The 19,563-nt window shown below is 47.2% G+C and overlaps 2 protein-coding genes across 11 annotated transcripts in view; one reads left to right on the top strand and one right to left on the bottom strand.

The window, feature by feature from the left end:
- The first annotated feature begins 387 nt into the window (after positions 1-387).
- On the top strand, positions 388-8,847 carry PRKAB1 (protein kinase AMP-activated non-catalytic subunit beta 1). Of its 2 annotated transcripts, XM_081892547.1 has the most exons (8): positions 388-517; positions 3,232-3,426; positions 3,986-4,152; positions 4,679-4,772; positions 5,402-5,516; positions 6,492-6,625; positions 8,479-8,547; positions 8,635-8,847. In XM_081892547.1, exons 2-8 carry the CDS (start codon positions 3,271-3,273, stop codon positions 8,710-8,712), a joined length of 813 nt encoding a protein of 270 aa, XP_081748673.1. In that variant the 5' UTR covers positions 388-517; positions 3,232-3,270; the 3' UTR covers positions 8,713-8,847. The 2 variants fall into 2 exon arrangements, with proteins under 2 accessions (XP_081748673.1, XP_081748674.1); XM_081892548.1 differs by lacking the exon at positions 388-517 and having other exon boundaries at positions 3,064-3,426.
- Positions 8,848-8,958: 111 nt separating this feature from the next.
- The window catches only part of CIT (citron rho-interacting serine/threonine kinase), a 109,072-nt gene continuing 98,467 nt past the window's right edge, over positions 8,959-19,563 (bottom strand). For 7 of the 9 annotated variants that reach the window (XM_081892194.1, XM_081892195.1, XM_081892199.1 and 4 more), the window contains 3 exons: positions 18,746-19,079; positions 10,845-16,974; positions 8,959-10,434 (listed from right to left, as the gene is read on the bottom strand). In XM_081892194.1, the coding sequence (XP_081748320.1) occupies positions 16,951-16,974; positions 18,746-19,079 (358 nt within the window). In that variant the 3' untranslated portion in view covers positions 8,959-10,434; positions 10,845-16,950. The remainder of the gene's footprint in view (positions 10,435-10,844; positions 16,975-18,745; positions 19,080-19,563) is intronic. The other 2 variants (XM_081892197.1, XM_081892198.1) reach the window with 1 other exon arrangement.

Raw genomic sequence — 19,563 nt, 5'->3', positions numbered from 1 at the left:
TAACCCAAAGGGCCACAGGTTCCCCACCTCTACTTAAGGGTGTCACACAAGGTTTTATTTTTATTTTTGCTATTTTACTTCGGAATAAGCACATGTATGGGCTGGCAGCCTCTGAGCGCGTGCAGAGGGAGCCTCTGAGCATGTACGGAGTGCAGTTTCCTTCCCTCTAACCACTTAGAATCCTCATCCATTTCCAGGAGTCTGTTGGGCGGCGCGGGGCTGGGAACAAACTAGACGATGAGACTTGCGGGCGCGTAACGCTTCCTAGAACTCTCGCCGCCGGAGCAGAAGGCAAAAAGGCGACGCGGCCCCTTTAAATTCCGGCAAGCTCCCGCCCCGCCCCGCCTCCTGCCTGCTTCGCGCACCCGCATGCGCAGTAAGAATTAGAGTTCAGCTGCGCCGCCAGGATCTCCCCGAGACCGGAAGTTGTTTCTCAGGCGGCCGGGGAGAAACCGGAAGTGGCGAGAACGGCTGTTGCCCGGGGACCCCGAGAAGAGAGTCGCGGAGCCGCTTGCAGGTGAGTGAAAGGGAAGCGGGCGGGCGCTGCGGCGAGTCCCTCCTCGGTCCGCGGCACAAAGAGGCTGCTTGAGCCCCGGAACCTCCCCCACCGGGCAGGAGAGCACCGAGCTCCTGAGCATGTGCAGAGGATAATTCTTTGCCTGCTGTTTAGCACGCGAGTGTTGCTATTTAATGCGAGGAAGGTCCAGGCTGAGAGGAGGGGACTGGCCCAAGGTCACCAAGCGAGCCTTTTGAAAAGCCCATTTCCCTGCGCAGCGCTAGAGGTGAAAGGAAGGTTCTTCGCGCACATCCGGTGCCACTTGCCTGCCAGACTTTGAATTTATGTTGTTATTTAGTCGTTCAGTCATGTCCGACTCTTCGTGACCCCATGGACACTCCTGTCTTCCACTGCCTCCCGCAGTTTGGTCAGACTCATGCTGGTAGCTTCGAGAACACTGTCCAACCATCTCATCCTCTGTCGTCCCCTTCTCCTTGTGCCCTCCATCTTTCCCAACTTCAGGGTCTTTTCCAGGGAGTCTTCTCTTCTCATGAGGTGGCCAAAATATTGGAGTCTCAGCTTCAGGATTTGTCCTGATTTCCTTCAGAATGGAGAGGTTTGATCTTCTTGCAGTCCATGGGACTCTCAAGAGTCTCCTCCAGCACCATAACTCAAAAGCATCAATTTTTCGGTGATCAGCCTTCTTTATGGTCCAGCTCTCACTTCCATACATCACTATTTGAATTTATATGTTAGATTTGAATTTATATGTTAGCTATATTAGGAACTGCCTCGAACCGGATCAGATTATTCGTCCCTTTAGCCCAGTGTTTTATAGTTCCACCAACAGTGGCTCTCTGGAGTCTTTGGCATAGAGGGGTCTTTCCTTTCCTTTCCTGCTGGATATCCTTTTTATAAGTGGGGATATTTAAATAGTTGCAAATATTAGGGGCGGGAGGTGGGTGGGTGGGGGGTGTCAAAGGGTGAGTCATTCACAACTTGAGCCAGTCCTTTTGTGGTATAAAAACGTAAGAGCCATACTGGGTCAAGCCGACAGCATCCTGTTCTCAGAGAAGTCAACCAGATGCTAAGGCATGGGTTCGAGCCCCACACATTGGGCAGAAGATTCCTGCGTTGCAGGCGGTTGGATTAGATGACCCTTGTGGTCCCTTTCAGTTCTATGATTCTATGCATCTTCTGCTGGATGTCCTCTTGACTGGTGGTACTTAGGGGTTGCATATGTTACTGGGGAGGGAGGGTCCTGAAGGACAAGTCACAGCTTGAACACAACTCACAGCAGGTGAGAGAGCCTTGCTGGATCAGGTGAAAGGGACTCGCCTGGTTCCAGCATCCTGTTCTCACACTGGCCCAAAGGGAAGCTTTCAAGTAGGGCCCGAGTACACTAGCACTCTGCCCACCTGCGATTCACAGCAGCAGGCATGCAGAGGTGTTTACTGCCTCTGACAGTAGAGGCTAGCAGCCATCTAGAGTAGAAGCCTTATCCCCCATGAATTTGTTGAATTCTCTTTTAAAGCTGTCCAAGTTTGTGACTGTCACTACATCCTGTGGCAGCTAATTTCGCAGATGAATTAGATGCTGTGTGAAGAAGGACTTCCTGTTTGTCTGTCCTGAATCTTCCAAATGTTCAGGTTCCCGGGTCTTTTTTGAGTTGTGCATGTTTAAAGCTTAATAGCTTTATTTAGTAGAGCGCACTTTGTTGGGACCCAGGTGAAGTGTTTTCCTCATTTGGAAGATATAGATTGTTGTGTGATCTTGGTCTAGTCATACACACTCAGGCTCACCTATCTCACAAGAGATGGGAGAACCATTATGCTATCTTTAGCTTCTTAGAGAAAAGGCTGAATATTTTGCTGGCATCTGTCTGTCTCGGGAGACAATGGAGGAGTGTGCCTTTGTGGGTGAAGTCAAACTATTGGAATGTTACAGTGCCTGTTGTGGCAGTAGAGATTGATAAGGGAGAGACATGTTTTGTTGCAGCTGGGGCAGATGACAGTTAAAAGAATATATTTGTCTTGCTTGGCCTTCTGAGGAGCACAGGTTGCAGATTCTATTTTATCTTCACAACAACCTTGTGAGGGAGATTAGGTTGAGAATGTGACCCAAGGTCATCTAGTGATCTTCATGGCAAATGTTGCTCCTTTCAGCTGGAGATGCTTCCAGGGACCTTCTATGCTTTCGCCTCATTCCATTTTTATTTTTTATTCCATCCTTCCACCAATTAGCCAAGGGCCTTTTTGCTCCCTTCCCCATTCTCGCCTTTCAGTAGCCCTGTGAAGTAGTTTAGGCTGGGAGGGATGGGGAGTGAATCAAGGTCAACTATTGAACTTCCTGGCTGAGTGGGGATTTGAACCCAGGTCTCTCAGGCACTTTAATTGTGACACCACACAGGTTCTAAGCTTCTCTCTCTACAGGACACAAGCCTTGTGTGCCTGGTGTTCATTCCCACCCAAATGGCATCATTGGCTTCAAGACAGGAACAAACAAACAAGAGACAGTAAACCAATCAAACAACACATATACAGTAGTGGACTTTGTAGCTCAGCAGGGCTTTCAAACCAGATCTCTGCAGTCAAAAGCCAGCAGTAAACCACGCTGGCTCATTTTCACTACCAGCTTGTCATTCTCCTGCCCATTGCTTATTAGATTGTGAGCTGGGCTGTTTGTTTATGCCGACTGAACAGCCTCTGGTTTCTCCGGCGCCTGATTTGTTGCAGAGATTTGTGGCAGTCTTTCTCTTTGGCATCTGAAGAGCAATGGGGAACACGAGCAGTGAGCGGGCCGGTGTGGAGCGTCAAGGGAGCCACAAGACACCTCGGAGAGATAGCGGAGGAACAAAGGATGGAGACCGGCCGAAGATCTTGATGGACAGCCCTGAAGACGCCGACATGTTCCACGCCGAGGAAATAAAGGTATGTGACCTCAGGCATTCGCCCTCATTCACTGGGAAAGCCGAGTAAAAGGGTTCATGCTGCCATTTTTCAGGATGTGAGACAGGCACCAGTTTACTCTTGCAGAAGCTCCAGCAGCCAGTTGGTTGTTTCTCTTTTTAGAGAGGGGGAATTGGCCATTGGGTTACATCAAGCGTTAGTACCACTCAGAACAGACCCACTGAAAGCAATAGACATATCTAACTTGGATCTGTTAATTTCAGTGGGTCCCCTCCAAGTCAGACCTAGGCAAACACTGAGTCATTTGAATGTTTCCACCTCCTTCACCCTCTGCTAGGAGGCGGTCAGATAATGGTATGTAGGCCCAATGGAGCAAAGGTCTGCTTCAGAAGATTGTGGGATCCTGTGGATAAGATTTTGGGAGTGCCTGGAGAAGGGAGAGGAAGGAGAAATCCAGCTATGCAAGTGGACCCTAAATGACCCACCCCTTAGCCACTTAACCTAAAACAGATTGAGGAACTGAATTTTTACCAAGACTTGGCCATTACACCACATCTTCCTCCCTCCCTGTCCTACGCAGCTTGGCAAGGAAAAAGAAGAATTCCTGGCCTGGCAGCATGACGTTGAGGTGAATGATAAGGCTCCTACACAAGCTCGGCCAACTGTTTTTCGCTGGACCGGAGGAGGCAAAGAGGTCTTTCTGTCTGGCTCTTTTAACAACTGGAGCAAGCTTCCACTGACGCGAAGGTGAGCATCTTTGTGGCTTGGTCTGGGCTACCTTTGTTTGCTGTCTTGGTGAGGATGCCCAGTATGTTTTAAAGGGTATTTACAGTGTCTATCCTTACTGCAGTTTCCTACAAGAGCAGGAAATGTGGGCTGAGCTTGGTGCCCTGCTGTTATCAAATACTGGTGGTGAAGCCAATGCTCATTTTCAAGAGCGGCTCACCTTTATAGGCATGGAGAGCCAGTCTTGCAACAAAACATCGCTGCAAATCCCCAGCCTCTAAGCAAGAGCAGCCTACAATCGCACTCACAAAGAGCTGTTGGGGTTTTGCTTTTGGTGGGCAGGATAGTACTGTGTGTTTCATTCCAGTATATTGGGGTGGGTTGTCTGCAGAATGGGAAGAGGCAAAAATTGTCCTTCTGATTGGACCACTCTTCAGATTCAGACCTTTTAATTATTATTTAGCTGACTCACTTTCTACGGTAAAGGATTAATTGTATCCCCCCCTCTCTCTTTCTCTTTTTAATCCCCTCCCTCTCTCATTTATAGCCACAATAACTTTGTAGCAATTCTCGATCTCCCAGAAGGCGAACACCAATACAAGTTTTATGTGGATGGTCAATGGACACATGATCCTGCAGAGGTAATATTGCCTTTTTCAATCGTCTTACTTGGCCATCATGAAGGGCTGGTTCATGCATCCATGCCTCCGCCTTCTTTAATTTCTCCGTGATTGGTGGCTGGCAGATGAACATGCGAAATGCCAGGTGCACTGGAATGCGTGTTGTTTTAGGGATGATAGTTCACATCAAAGGTGGTGGCCCTTTTACATATGTAGGCCATCACTTGACGTAGCAGCATAAAGTCACGTATATCCTTGCGCAAATCAATTTTGACAACTGACTTCTTTCTGTAATGAACCAGTGGGGCACCTGCCGTTGGTCAGACACTCAGCCGAAGACTTCTCCTTTTTTAAAAAATCTTCCTACATCCTTCCCATGGGAAGGCCTGAGATTTGGTCATGGATGGGGAGCCTGCACCCCTCCAGGTGTTGCTGACATCATCCCTGACCATTGGCCACTCTGACCGGGGCTGATGGGAGCTGGAGTCTAACAATCTGGAGGTTCCCAAAAGCTATGGGGTGGAGCCTATTTTGGAGATGCAAAGTAGAGCTTTGCTGGTCTATATTCTGTTCCTTCTCCTTCCCCTCCAATCTCTTCCCACAAGGCACCCCAAAGTGATTTACAAGCTGCCCCTTGGTTTTCTTCCTAGCCTGTAGTAACCAGCCAGCTGGGGACAGTCAACAACGTCATCCAGGTGAAGAAAACAGACTTTGAAGTATTTGATGCTTTAATGGTGGACTCCCAAAAGTCCTCAGATGTATCTGGTAGGTATCCTGGTGTTGTGCTTCTCCATGGTTGGGGGTGCTGTGTTGCCTTGGTCCAGGGTTTAGTGTCTAGCTGTGCATTTTGCAGAAGTAACATCATTGAACAATTTTGCAGAAGTGACATCATTGAACACTATTTGTTTCATGGCAGTGGGGATGGGCACAGTTAATCCTGGAGGACTTTGTTCCTCCCGGCACATTATTGAGAGTGTCAGTAACCACACGGAAAGTGGTGATCGAGCAGACATTGTGCACTTAAGAGTCTCGAACAGTTCTTCATCAAGGACTCCCGAGTAAGCTTGGCAATCGTGAGATAAGATCCCTTATGGATCAAAGAACGGAAAGCACCAGATAGGAATAAATGGACATATCTCACAGTGGAGAGGTGTAAAAAGTGTCCTCCTCACTGGAATTGGTATTGGGGCCTGTGCTTTTTAAACTTGGCCTGGCGTTAGATGTGAGCAGTGAGGTTGCGAAGTTTCCTGAGGGTACCAAATTGTCCAGGGTGGTAAGAACAGCAGCAGCATTCAGAATTAAAGGCATAATATATTATTCGCCCAAATGTTGTTCTGCTGTCTTGGAACATCCCATGGATGAGCTAGAAGAAATGATCTAGCTATACAGATGTTGATCAGTTACATTCTAAACCTTTTAACTGTTTTTAATACCAAGTTTTAAATTGTCGTAGCCCTCCCTGGGACCTGGTGGTGAAGGATGGGCAATAAATTCAACAATGATAATGATTTTTGTTGTTGAAAAAGGCATTGCAGAGAGTGCCAAAAGGATCTCGCTCAAATGGGCAAACAGGCAGTAAAGTTTGCTGAATAAATGGCATTCAGTGGTAAAGTGTAGAAATCAAGTAAGGAAACCTTTGGGGATTCAAGACCACGGCTGAAATGGGAAATTGTTTAGAAGTGCTTTCCCCCAAAGAGACCAAGGTTAACCACAGGAACCTCCCCTCTCCTCCCTGAGCAGAGCTGTCGAGTTCACCCCCCGGACCCTACCACCAGGAACCCTACATCTGTAAGCCTGAAGAGCGCTTCAAGTCCCCCCCTATTCTTCCTCCGCACCTCCTGCAGGTTATCCTAAACAAAGACACTGGGATTTCGGTGAGTAGAGAAACGTGAAGATAGAAGCCCCTGCTTTCCCCCCAAATCAAATTCACTGTGTAAGCTGGTGTGAAAACAGAGGTGGCGCAGTGAGACTGAAACTCTGAATTGTTTGACTTAACCTGGCGGGGAGGGTTATTGGTTTCTTTTTTTCTTATTATGTGTTTTTATCTTGTATTTTTATGCTGTGAACTGCCCTCAGATTTATACATGGAAAGGAGATGGTATACAAATATAATTATTATTATTAATAATAAGCCTTGCCCCACCTTGCATCCTGTTTTCTTAATAAACTGGTCATGCTTGGGTTTGCATTTCAGAAGCTTCCACAGGAATGGAAAGTTTCATGCTACCAAAAAAAAATGTATTTGGTAGATGTACAAGGGTCCTCTGGTGGCCCCTAGTGGTTTTCCTGATTTTGCATTCAAAGTTCTAAATAGGGCTAGGCGACATATTGTTCAAAAGTGGTTTGAAGTCCATATTGGGATATCGGTTTCATAATTTTTGACCTGGCAATATATCGCAAATCACAATGTGTGTGTGTGTGCTATGCACAAATCACAATGTGGGGAAAACCATGGAACCAGCCAATGTTTCTCTTTATTCCTGCAGCGCATTAACTCTGCTCCACTGCCTCGTGCTGGGGGCAGGTGAAGCATAAGAGCAGGTGCTGGCAAAAATCACGATGCGGGGAAGACCGTGAAGGCAGCCATTGCCTCTACATAGCGCCAATCCTTATTTCAGATATTGTGATATATTGGTATATCACAATGCTTTGCTGGCGATATATCACGATGCTGAAAACCAGATACTGCCCAGCCCTAGTCCTAAATCGGGATGCGGGTGGCACTGTGGTCTAAAGCACAGAGCCTAGGGCTTGCCGATCAGAAGGTCGGCAGTTTGAATCCCCATGACGGGGTGAGCTCCCGTTGTTCGGTCCCAGCTCCTGCCAACCTAAAAGTTTGAAAGCATGTCAAGTGCAAGTAGATAAATAGGTATACCACTCCAGTGGGAAGGTAAATGACGTTTCCATGTGGTGCTCTGGTTTGCCAGAAGCGGCTTAGTCATGCTGGCCACATGACCCGGAAGCTGTCTGCGGGCAAATGCCGGCTCCCTCGACCTATAGAGCGAGATGAGCGCCGCAACCCCAGAGTCGTCCGCAACTGGACCTAATGGTCAGGGGTCCTTTTACCTTTTAGTCCTAAAGAGAGCCAGTGCGGTGTAGTGGTTAAGAGCTGTAGTCTCGTAATCTGGTGAACCGGGTTCACGTCCCCGCTCCTCCACATGCAGCTGCTGGGTGACCTTGGGCCAGTCACACTTCTCTGAAGTCTCTCAGCCCCACTCACCTCAGTGTGTTTGTTTGTTGTGGGGGAGGAAGGAAAAGGAGAATGTTAGCCGCTTTGAGACTCCTTCGGGTAGTGATAAAGCGGGATATCAAATCCAGACTCTTCTAAATCGGGTAGAGTGCTTGGGGGTCAAATGCAAACCTCTGGGGCTGTGTACCTGGCCCTTAGGAGTCTCCCTTAGCCACACCCTCTCTTTAAATTGCACATCTCCCCCCAAACCACACCTTCACTGACCCCCCTCTGCCCTTTCCTCAGAAGCCTATGCCTGGCTGGAATGTGTCTGTGAACTGCGACAGTGCCTCTGACTTGGGTGGAGACAACAGTGGTGCAGAAACCTGCCCCATGTGTATTGCTGGAATGCAGCGATGCTCCACTCACTTGACTTTGGTGCCACCTGCAACAGCCATGTGGCCCCTGGCAGGCTCCTCGAGAGGGAACGTGGCCCTTGAGCTGGAAAAGGGTTCCTCATCCGTGTCCTGAACTACTCTTCTTTGTCGCCCTCTTTAGTGCGATCCTGCCCTGCTTCCTGAGCCAAATCACGTCATGCTGAATCACCTCTATGCCCTTTCCATCAAGGTAAGGCGGCGGCTTAAGTCGTTGCTGTCTGCCTGTGTTTAGACGGCTCCGTCTTCTGATCTCCCTCTCTTCACAACTCTCTCCTAGGACGGGGTCATGGTGCTCAGCGCTACCCACCGTTACAAGAAGAAATATGTCACTACGCTGCTGTATAAGCCCATATGAAAGCAGAGCTGGGCGCCCGGGCCGATGGAGCAGCGGAGGGAACAAACGAGAAGCGTATGCTCTTTGAAACAGTAGCGGACTTGCTGTCGAATCATAACGCATATTTATATATATATCTTTATATTTTTAAAAAGAGCCCAAATTTGCCTTCCTCTCTTTCTCTCCCTCCTGCTGTGAATGTTCTTTAGCCCCACAATCAAGGCTGTGGGTTTTGGAGGGGGTTCGTTGCCCTGTAATATTGCGGGGGGAGGGGGGAATCTATGAAGACGCACAAGCTGCCAAGGGCATTTAGTTTGCAGAGTTAATACAAACGAATTTTTGAACTGAGCACTCAGAATGAATGGACATCTTCAATCGTCCAAAGTCCCCAAAGTGGCTTTGCTTTTTTCGTACAGCAATATGTGTAAGAGAAGGTGTTTCTGTAGCAATCTGGGCATACCCTTATAAATAACCTTTTTTTTTTTTGTACTCGTCCGTCCCTGCCCTCTCCGCTAGTCACCTTTTGTAACCTGGGCGTGACTTGCCAGGTTTCAGATGACTGGCAAAGTCAGCCAGCTTTGGTTACTTTCCAGCAGAAAATGCTTGGCACATCTTTCAGTTTACTGCAGCTGGACTGATGGCTTTAGGTTGGTGGTTTCACTGTCCAGTGGGCAGCAGGATGTTACGAAGAGGCTAGAAGAGTCGGACACTGCTGTGAAGCTTCGGGACCAACCCTTTCTGGGTCCTACGAGCCTCCTCTCTCCCCCTAACTTCTTGGATAGCTTGCTCAGAAATGTGGCTCCTTCCTTTCCAAAGATTCCCAAGCAATATTGCTGCCCTGCTCCAGGGTTGCAAGCGGAGGTGGGCTTTGCACCCCAGGCCTTCACATGTCTCCACACTAAGGAATCAGGATGCTTCTCCTCTCAAACAGCTATAGCCTCCCCTTGTTTGTGGAAGGAGGCTCAAGGGGCTACGCCTCCCATAAAAGATAAGCTGCCTGTTTGTCCCTCCCTGCACAACAAAAAAGGCCAATTAATGTGTTGTCTGTCACACCAAGGTGCACACACTCCCTAGCCTGCTGTGGTACCAGCTTGTGCCTTCTCAGCCAAGCGAGCCCTGTGTGGTTTTTTCCCTTCTGATCCCTTACCAATCTTTTGAGGCCACCAGGCAGTTTTATTGCTTTGAGTAGCTGAAACTGATGTATAGGTAGAACAGGCGCTCTAGAACAGGGTCTGGCTAACCTGTGGCTCCTCCAGGTGTCATTGGGCTTCCACTGCCTTCATCCCTAACCTCGTCTGACCAGCTGTTTGGGACAGATGGGAGCTGGGCGGCTCCAAGCTCCCATCCCTGCTCTAGACCGCTGTTGAGAACAGTATTTCACGTCTGCTTTTTTTAAAAAAAATCTTCTGTTTGCTGTTTTATTGGTTCTCTTCAGAAATCAGTTTTTTAAAAAGAAAATAAAATCAGTTTACATAATGAAGAGTGAGCATTTCCTCTGCGCCTTTCTCGAAAGGAACACAGGTTAATTTCCCGACATTACGGCAAAGGTTGCAACCCATAATGTCACCTGTGACCTGTTGCAATATGTGAGAGGAATATCCTGTTGGGTTGGGCAAGACAAAGGTCGGGGGGGGTGTTATATGGTCTGGTTTACCAAGTACTGGAGGTCAACAAAATGATTGTCTCGCAGTGGAGCTAAGTTAGCTACTCCACAGGAAAATTTAATGGTCACTATATAGTAGCCTCCATAAAGAAGGCTGATCACCGAAGAATTGATGATTTTGAATTATGGTGCTGGAGGAGACTCTTGAGAGTCCCATGGACTGCAAGAAGATCAAACCGATCCATTCTTAAGGAAATCAGCCTTGAGTGCTCACTGGAAGGACAGATTCTGAAGCTGAGGCTCCAGTACTTTGGCCACCTCATGAGAAGAGAAGTCTCCCTGGAAAAGACCCTGATGTTGGGAAAGATGGAGGGCACAAGGAGAAGGGGACGACAGAGGGCGAGATGGTTGGATAGTGTTCTCGAAGCTACGAACATGAGTTTGACCAAACTGCGGGAGGCAGTGGAAGACAGGAGTGACTGGCGTGCTCTGGTCCATGGGGTCACGAAGAATCGGACATGACTAAACAACAACAACAACATATAGTAGCCTCTCAACCTGTGATCCCTCTTGTTCCAGGACGGTTAAGTTATTTCAGCCTGAGGGCCACATGTCGGTGGTAGGTGGGGCCAGAGGCAAAAGTTGGGTGGAGCAACAAATGTAAATGCTACCTTTGTACAGTAGGCTAGTTTCTACTCAAACAGCCCTCTCTAATCTCCACCGAGTAAGGGAGAGACATCATCAGCGTTCAAGGGCAAACTGGAGAGGTCTGGAGGGCTGTATTTGGCTCCCGTCTGAGGTTCCCCACCCTCTGCTCTAGCTACTTTCACTACGATGAGGAAGATGAGCTAATCGAAAAGATCAGACTCCTGGAGCAGGCAGGCAAAGAAGCAAATGTCCAGAGTCATGCAGATTAGGGCAAAATGAATTCCTAACCTCACATATGTGCTTGTAGTGACTGACCAAGAAGAGAGTTCTGGAGGCTAAAACAGATAGCTTTGTGAAAATGTCAACTCTGCATGGGGCATGGTTTTTTTTTGGGGGGGGGGAATGTAAACTCCATCTAGGTATTGCTAGAGAAAGGGTGGAAAAAATAAGACCGCCACTATCATTATGCTGTTGTACAAAAGCAATGGGGTGAGCTGTTGGGATACCGTAGCAGAAAGACACGCAGTGGCGGGAAAGGTTATTGCATTTGAAGAGTTTCATTTAGCAAAAAGAAAAAAGGAAGGCAGATGGCTATTATAGATGTTTAAAACTATGTATGGTACATCGAAAATGGAGAGAAGCTTTTTTCCTGTATTTATAACACTAGAAGCTGAAGGGTCATTCAAGGAAGCTAAAAGAGGGTAGGGGGATTCAGGACACAAAACTTCTTCTTCCCACAGCACATTTAACTATTTCTCCCAGGAGAAACTTTAAAAGGGATTTAGAAGAATTCATGGAGAAGGGTATAGATAGCAACTAGCCACAGGAGCTGCGTCCAGGATGAGGCAGGATGCTTTTGCCTTTATGTCCTGGCTTTTATGTTTCTCACAGGACATTCAGTTCGTCACAGTGGGAAACTGGATCCGAGACTAGAAGCAGTCCAAGCAGAGCAGCTCTTATGCTCTGACATCTCTAAAACTGCTAGGCTTATGAGCAACTACTGGGACATTTAGAACATCAAAAAAGCCTTGCTGGATGAGGCCAGAGGTCTATCAAGTCCAACATCCTGTTCTCTGGCTGCAAAGTCCACAAGCGGGACCTGAAGACAACACAGCAACCTCTCCCCACATGTGATTCCCTGTAACTAGCATTCAGAAGCATGCCAACTCTTGACAGTGGAGACTATATCTGTTATGGCTCATGTAACTATGGCAAATCCTCCTTGAATTTGTCTAATCCTCTTTTGAAGTCAATTGAGAACGTAAATTCAACCATGCTGGATCAGATAAACCATTAAGGGCAGATAAGAGTTGAAGTCCAATATCTGCAGGGCCACATGTTCCCCACCCCTACGTCAAAGGTATAAAGCAACATGTAATATATAAAGTTTTAAGCAACCATGCATAAATAGTTCTTGCAGAGGCTGAATCACCATACCTAATAACATTTATCTCTCATACACACACACCCTTTTTCTTACATAATCCCAAGCTCTTCTGAACTCAATAGATCTACTGCTTTTTTGCCCCCATATTTTTTTTTACACTTTTTAAATTAATAAACTAAACCAAATATTGCACATCTGTGTGATATTTTCACCCTAATAAATGGCATGAGATTTGCTGCATTTTAAATACTCCCCAAGACTACGACTGAAATCTTCCTCGCCGGCAATTTTTGGTGACTATAAATATAAAACTGGGGAAGATAAGGGAAGCGGGTGGCCAGTTTTAGGTTAAGGGGAGAAATCTGCTGGACGGCAACTCCCAACCCCAGCCAGCTCTACGCACAGCTAGCACGACTCACTGCCCTTGACATTTCATTGTTGCAGACCACATCCACTAGCAGGAAGTACAGCTGTGTTCACCAGGAGTTGAGCAACAGCACTAAGTGTATTCTCAGAAAGTTCCCTGTTAGCTTCAGGGGCGTGGGGAGGTAGATAAGAGCCCCCTTCCCGTTAGAACAGCCTTCCCCCAAACTGGGTCCCTCTCACCTGTGCCCTAGTCGGTTTAGTTGGTGGTCAGCAGTGATGGAAGATGTAATATAACCATTTGTGGTAGGCAATTTGGAATGGGAGAATGACTGCTATGATGCAGTACGGTCATGTAAAATTCAGTTGCCCCAGAAACCGAGCTTCCCAGTTCTGGCCCTGACAGCTTCAAATATGGAAGTGTGTGGGGCGGGGGCTTTGCAGATGAGATCTCAGAAGTCAGATGAGTAACTGAAGATGTGCAATTCTTGGGGGCAGGGCTTCAAACCCTGCATACTCCTCCCCACCATGAGCAAAATGCAGAATTATGCACAGCTAGAGATGATGGACAAAGGGTGGGCAGCCCAATTGCTTTTAAGTGAGGGAGAGCAGAGGAAAGAGAATGCTTGCTTTGTTTAGTTCACCAGCAGTCCTCCCCGCACCCCCCAAAAAAACCACAGTTTGATTATGAATCTTATCGACAGGACTGAAACAGTGAGTCTTAAATAAGTATATTTATGTGCACATTGAAAGAAAAATAAAGGAACATTTGTAAACAAGCTTGCAGTTCATTTATACATTCAAGATTAGGCACAACAGAAGTCAAAGCAGTTTGGTTTTTTTGTTTGTTTATGCAGAGCATCACTATGAGCTATATGGAGACCAAAAGGTGGTGGTTAAGGTGGTGGTTGGGGCGGGGCTGGGGGGGGCATCGCTCACTGGTAACCTACCCACAGCAGGCTGGGAAAAGGTTAGGTGTACAACTCATCAGGAAACACACTTCCGTTCCTGTAAAGCCGATAAGTTAGTAGTAGACACACACAATCCCTGTAGAAGAATACATCAGACCCTGTATAAACTGGCTTCGTTTAAAAATAGAAGTATTTACATTATAGTCTGAACTTGCATTCTCTTGCCAAGCGTTACTTGCTTTGAGATGTACAGTCTGAATTAACATGGGCAATCAGTTGTTTTTTTAAAAAACAAACTTGAAGCTTTAGGGGTGTTGTTGCTAGGAAGAGGGAAGGAACTATTCCCCCTTTGTTGTTCTGGGATGGTGCTTATGGGAAGCCATTGGCTTGTGTGTGTCTGCCAGGACCGCTGACCTGCTGCTCAATGTTTAAAAATGGACAGATTGGCTTCCTAATGGGGACGGTATAGCTTACTCCAGGACTGAAGATGGGGAGCTGGAAGTTTAGCAATTACTGCTGCTGCTGCGTTCTAGAAGGCCTGGCAACTTTTATGCTGCAGTAATGGAGAAGGTTGGGATGTTCAGCTCATCCCTGTGACTTCAGGTAACAACCATGGAAGCCAAGCACTCACAGAGTAACGTCTGACAATTTATTTATAGTCTTGCTACTTGAAATATTTATAACGCCACCTTTCTGCCTGACGACAGGCCTCCAGGATGGCAGACGACAAGTGAAAGTTAGTATATAATTCTTTAAAAATCCCCCCCTTTTAAAAGGCAGTGGTGAGTTATAAAGGCTCTGGGAGACAACGATGGAAGATATGCTCTCCCACCTGCCTTAAGATGCTGCTGCTCCTGTAGGAAGGAAAAGGTCACTGCACCATGCCAGTCAGAGTGAATTTTGTTTTTATTTGATTATTGTTAACAACAAGTTCAATACTTTTCCAGGTGGAGTGTGAGTTGCTCCTGTTGTTTCTTTACCTTTTCTGCAACCATTAAAAGGTAGTAACGACAAATTCTATATTGTGGTTACGCTCGAGAACCTCATTGATGCTAGCAAGCTTCCGCCTGCAAATTTAACGTTACAATTATTTCTTCGTGGGATTCCTGGAGGGTGAGGGCGAGGCCCCTTCAAGTAGCTGAAGACGCCCTTCCCCAGCCACCGTTAAAACAAAGGGCTGGTGGTTGAAAATAAAGATGCACACTTTACAATAAAAAAGTAGAAACTGATTTGATTTCCTTTTTTTTGTTTTTTACGAATATAAAGTTTCTTGTAAATATGTACAGTCCTTTGAGCTATTCTATAGCAGGAAGCATTTCACAAACAAGACACAAGATATACACTCTCAGGACTCGACAAGCCGAGCTTTCAGGTCACAAGGGACTTTTTTTTCCATGAGATGCAAAGACCTTAAAAACCTTTCAGAACACCCAGACCCAGAGGCAGAAGTCTCAGCATGTTTCCTGACAAACCATCTGATATAAAATAGCCCGGATATACAACAGACCAGACCCTGTAATCCACAAGACCCTCCAGAAGGGCACTGATTGAAGCAGAAGAGATTTTAGGTGCCTCTCCAGTAGGGCAGCACCAGCTGGCAAAAGGAGTAAGCAGAAGAGGCAGAGTGGGACTTTTGCTCTTGCCAGCTTGGAGTGAAACGCAGCAGCTAAAGCAAACCGAATGGCCGAAAGCCTAAACTTGGAAACTTGTTTGCCTAGGTGGCTCAGCAACACCCGAACGTGAGAAGCTATAGAGGGGATTGCAGCAGGGAGGCAAAAAGTGATGGAGAAATGTTTGGAAGAGTTCGCCAAAGCTGTTAAAATTTGCCTTTATCCTCACTGCTGGGAAGGGGTGGTCCGTTTCTGTACTAGGGATGGGGAGCCTGCGGGCCTCCAGGACGGGAGCCAGATGGGGACCTGACGAAGGCAGGAGCAAATGGCACGGTGAGAGCACCTACTCCCCAAAAGCTGCTGCCTGCCTCTGACCGCCAGGTGAAGCCATCAACCCATTCCCACTGACTGTGGGCCTCCAGATGTTGGGCTCTGTCTCCCATCAGCCCCGGCCAGCGGTCATTATGGGCCCAACGCCAACAGGAGAGCCAAAGGTTCCCTGTCCCTGACCTACCCCAAAAAAGTACAAACCACACTATGGCTTGTTTTGTTTCGGTCCCGGTCCCCCCCCCCCCGTTCTTTGGTAGCGTCTGAGCGCTGGTTGCACTGCTGCGGCAAGGAGGGCCTTTCCTTTAGCTTAGCCTTTATCCAGTATATAGTGATACGTTTGTGAACAGGATCCTGTCTAGTGCTGGCTGGGGATGGGAATGTCGTCATGCCTCGCTAAGTTCTGTTGTCGTGGAATCGAGAACTGTTAAAGCTCATTCTCCTTCAGTGCCAGTTTCCCCAGTAAACAATGATGGTTAATTGTTGCAGCAGCATAATCTATAAAGGCTTCAGTTTAGTTAACACGGGAGGTACAAGATACAATATCTAGCAAAAGCAACTGAAAAGGAGACTGCAGCCAGGAGGATGGTGGTGTATAGGAAGCATGCAGGGAGCTGCCATGCAGAAAACCTGGGTAAGAGAGGGAGGTTTTACACCTCCATACTGCTTTAGTGCAGAAGGAGAGAGTGAGAGAAGTGGATCGCGACCACTTATTCTGCGTTATCGTGGGATATTTGGGGAGAGCTAAAACAGGACGTTCCCTTCCCTGTAACCCGGCTGACGGCAGAGCTGCACTTAACGGGTATCTTTTTTCTTTGGGAATCCTAAATTCCAAAAGGTTTTGGAAGGAGCGGATGGACTAAATTGATCAGGCTTTCTCTAAAAGCTCTACAGCAGAAGCTAATGGTGTTGGGTGTGGAGACATGAATCGCTGTGGCCTTTTGCCGGTTAAAGGGCCTTCCCAGAATGCCAGCATCTTTCCCAAATGCTGATATAGCCCACCTTTCAAGACTTAGGTGAGATCCCCATCCCATCTGACTTCTGTTGATGGGGGGGGTGGGGCGAGGGCGGGCTGGTAAAAGGCTAAAAGCGAAGTATAAAAAGTCCATGAACTGCTTGAAAGAGCAACGGTAGTAACAAAGTGCTCAAAAAGAGGGAAGGGGAAAGGAGAGAGAGAAGGGAAGAGAAAAACCGAACTGCAGGAAGCTGCAGGAAAAGAAACTGAGATGCAAACGATCCTTGCGAGCAACTTGAGTCCTGGTGGATCGGATCCTGTTGCCAGAGCAATTATTTGGGGCCCAGTGCTGTTGGCTGGGTGGGTACCTGGGCAGCTAAGTTAAGAAGTGCATCTACTCAGTACATTTCCTCGGCTCTTCCTGCAGTTCAAGGTCAAGGGGAGGCTTGTGTAGCTTATACTGACGATTGGTCCCAGACCTGTTACAGAAAGGAAGAAAATGATACGAAGTTCAGCAGATGCACTTGGCGTCAGAGTTCCTAGAATTGTTTACAGCAGTGCTGGACTGAGATTCTTAAGCGCATACTGCTTAGTAGTAAACAAAGGCTACTGCCTTGTGATCTTCAGATGAAGGGCGGTATAGAAATTTAATCAACAACATTTCCCAATAGTGCCTTTCCCCAATATTCACCATTTTAGGCCCTACAATCAACAGTGAGGCCTTCTTGGTGGTGGCTCCCAATTTGTGGAATGCCCTCTCTAGTGAGGTGCATTGGCCTCCCTCATTACTAACTTTTGGAAGGAGCTTTAAAACATTCCTGTTTGGCCAGGTATTTGAGAGTTGAAATACCTGTCCCTGGCAACCTTGAAATTATTAGATTTGAGTGTAGGTGACGTACTTTTAGAAGTTTTAATTGTATTGTTTTAGTATTGCTAGGTTAGCTGCCCTGGGCTCCTTTGGAAGAAGGGTGGCATATAAATTTAATAAGTGTTGAATCTGAACGCACAGGGATGTATTGCCTGATTGCAAGATTTGCCCCAGCCACCTAGACCACAAAGCCAACTCCTCTGGGATTATTCCTATATATAAGGGATTTTTCTAGTATGAAGGGCAGAATTGCTCTCTGGAAATTGCTACGATTTGAAGCTATTCCACACAATGGCACAGCTAATTAAGAGATTTCTGCTGAAATATGAAGCAGCATACAAGTTAATTAAATAGATGACAGAGCTGGAGTTTTCAAATTGTAGTCCATAGAAGCTCCATTCAAGTGGTTCATAGAAAATTTGCAGAACAAATCAATAATAAGTCCTCTACTTTAGCTCCCCCCCCCCCCCGATGACAATATCAAGGCAGTTTTGACCAGGGGTAGATTCTCCAACAAGGAAATAAGGCCCTGCTATGGAGCCCATGATTTTCATAATATGGTTCTGGGGAGGTCTACTAAATTTCCCCTGAAAAATTAAACAGTGATCTGGCCTAGTGCCCGTGATTTTTCTTGATATGGCACTGATTTCAACAATGACGCCTGTGCTGAAGGAAAAGTTCAGTTTACGTCACATTTAAAATCCAGAAGCAAAACTTGGTGTGTCCCTCCAAATTGTTATCAACCTAAATCAGTATCAGAACGGACCAATTTTGTCAGCTGCAAATTCCTGGTTTACACAGGATACATTTTGTCAGATAGCCTACAAGGGTGGGTTTCACCAGGTGCAGTTCAGCTAACCCACGCGTACTGTTTGGACTGATTACATTCTACAGCGGCGTGCTCGTGAGGGTTTTATGTGAGTAATGCACTTCCCTTTGCAGAATTACAAGATAATAAATTTTAAGTGACCTTTCAAGCCCTGCTGCAGTCCGCCCAGCAATTTTCAAGTGGTCCATGAGAAAAGAAACGTGTAACAACTGCTGTAATAGAGAGATTGCTACAGAGGAGAGAAGCTGCTGGAATCATCAAGAAGCGCCAGCTTTTCCCTCTGCCTGGGATCCTTTTAAGGAGGAGGCGCTGCTTGAGTATTTACTCTGGCTCTCTCTTAACATTTTTGTGGGGAATGTTCATTGCCCTATTTTCAGGAACAGGAAAGTATTTGTGTTTTTTTTTTAAAATCCATTTAAGGTTTGTTTTGGATTTCTACCATCTGTATTGTTTGCACTTGCATGTTTATGGGAGGGGGGTGGCTTTTTGGCTAAAAGGCAGCATAAAAATAAACTGTAAAGTACGATAAATGGTGCAGGACAGTCCAGCTTACCTTGTTGACTTGGGAGAGGGGAGTCCTTGCTCCCCCCACCTGCATCCGTCCCCTGCTGCTCTCCTCAAACAGCCTCCCAGGAGACCTTTCCCTGCGGGTGCTCAGGACCCTGCCAGGAGATTTCTCCCTCTCTAGAGGACGCCCAGGAGACTTGTCCCTACGCATCTCCGTCCTTCCCTCTCGATAGCGATGGGGTGTGCTTGGCTCCCGAGGGTGGCTTGGACCTTCCGGAGGCCCAGGGCTTGACGCGACCCGCTTGGTTATGTGCTCGTTATATGTCGGGGGGCCCCTCTTGTTCGGGCTGCTGTCATTCAAAAACAATGGACGTGGACAGCTGAGTGACAATAAAAACCTTAACGTTACATTTTTATTTACAACAGCAAAACCCCCCACTGTGCCTTTCCCCTTGCTCTGCGAGGCCGTTTTCGGGGTCGGACGCATGCGTGCCGATGCGTCTGTAACAAAGCAGGGCTGGCAGACGGAAAGGGGAAAAGAATTCTCTGTTGTGGACTCTTTAACATGTGGCAGAAACCCTGCACTGCTGCGTAACCAGCCCCTAACATGTAACATCCAATCTAGTTCTGCCTCTGGGTTACCATCCCTCCATCAGTCACCAATCTTCCAGCTCTTCTCACATGGAATGTGCACATAAGAACATAAGAGGAGCCTGATGGATAAGGGAAAATGGTCCATCTAGTCCAGCATCTTGTTTGCACAGTGGCCAAGCAGATGCCTGTGGGAAACATGCAAACAGGACCTGAGCACAACAGCACTCTCCCCTCCGGTGGTTTCCAGCAGCTGGTATTCAAAAGCATTCC

Source organism: Podarcis melisellensis (assembly GCF_964234715.1).
Source record: "Podarcis melisellensis genome assembly, chromosome: 16".
Taxonomy (NCBI): Eukaryota; Metazoa; Chordata; class Lepidosauria; order Squamata; family Lacertidae; genus Podarcis; species Podarcis melisellensis.
Note: the sequence above shows the minus strand (reverse complement) of the source record. Positions and strands in the feature narration are given on the sequence as shown.

Excerpts from the sequence above, each read along its gene's own strand:
- PRKAB1 (XM_081892547.1), top strand. The coding sequence starts at position 3,271 with ATGGGGAACACGAGCAGTGAGCGGGCCGGTGTGGAGCGTCAAGGGAGC. Across the intron at positions 4,773-5,401 it reads GGACACATGATCCTGCAGAG|CCTGTAGTAACCAGCCAGCT; the intron begins GTAATATTGCCT and ends TTTTCTTCCTAG. Across the intron at positions 6,626-8,478 it reads ACAAAGACACTGGGATTTCG|TGCGATCCTGCCCTGCTTCC; the intron begins GTGAGTAGAGAA and ends CGCCCTCTTTAG.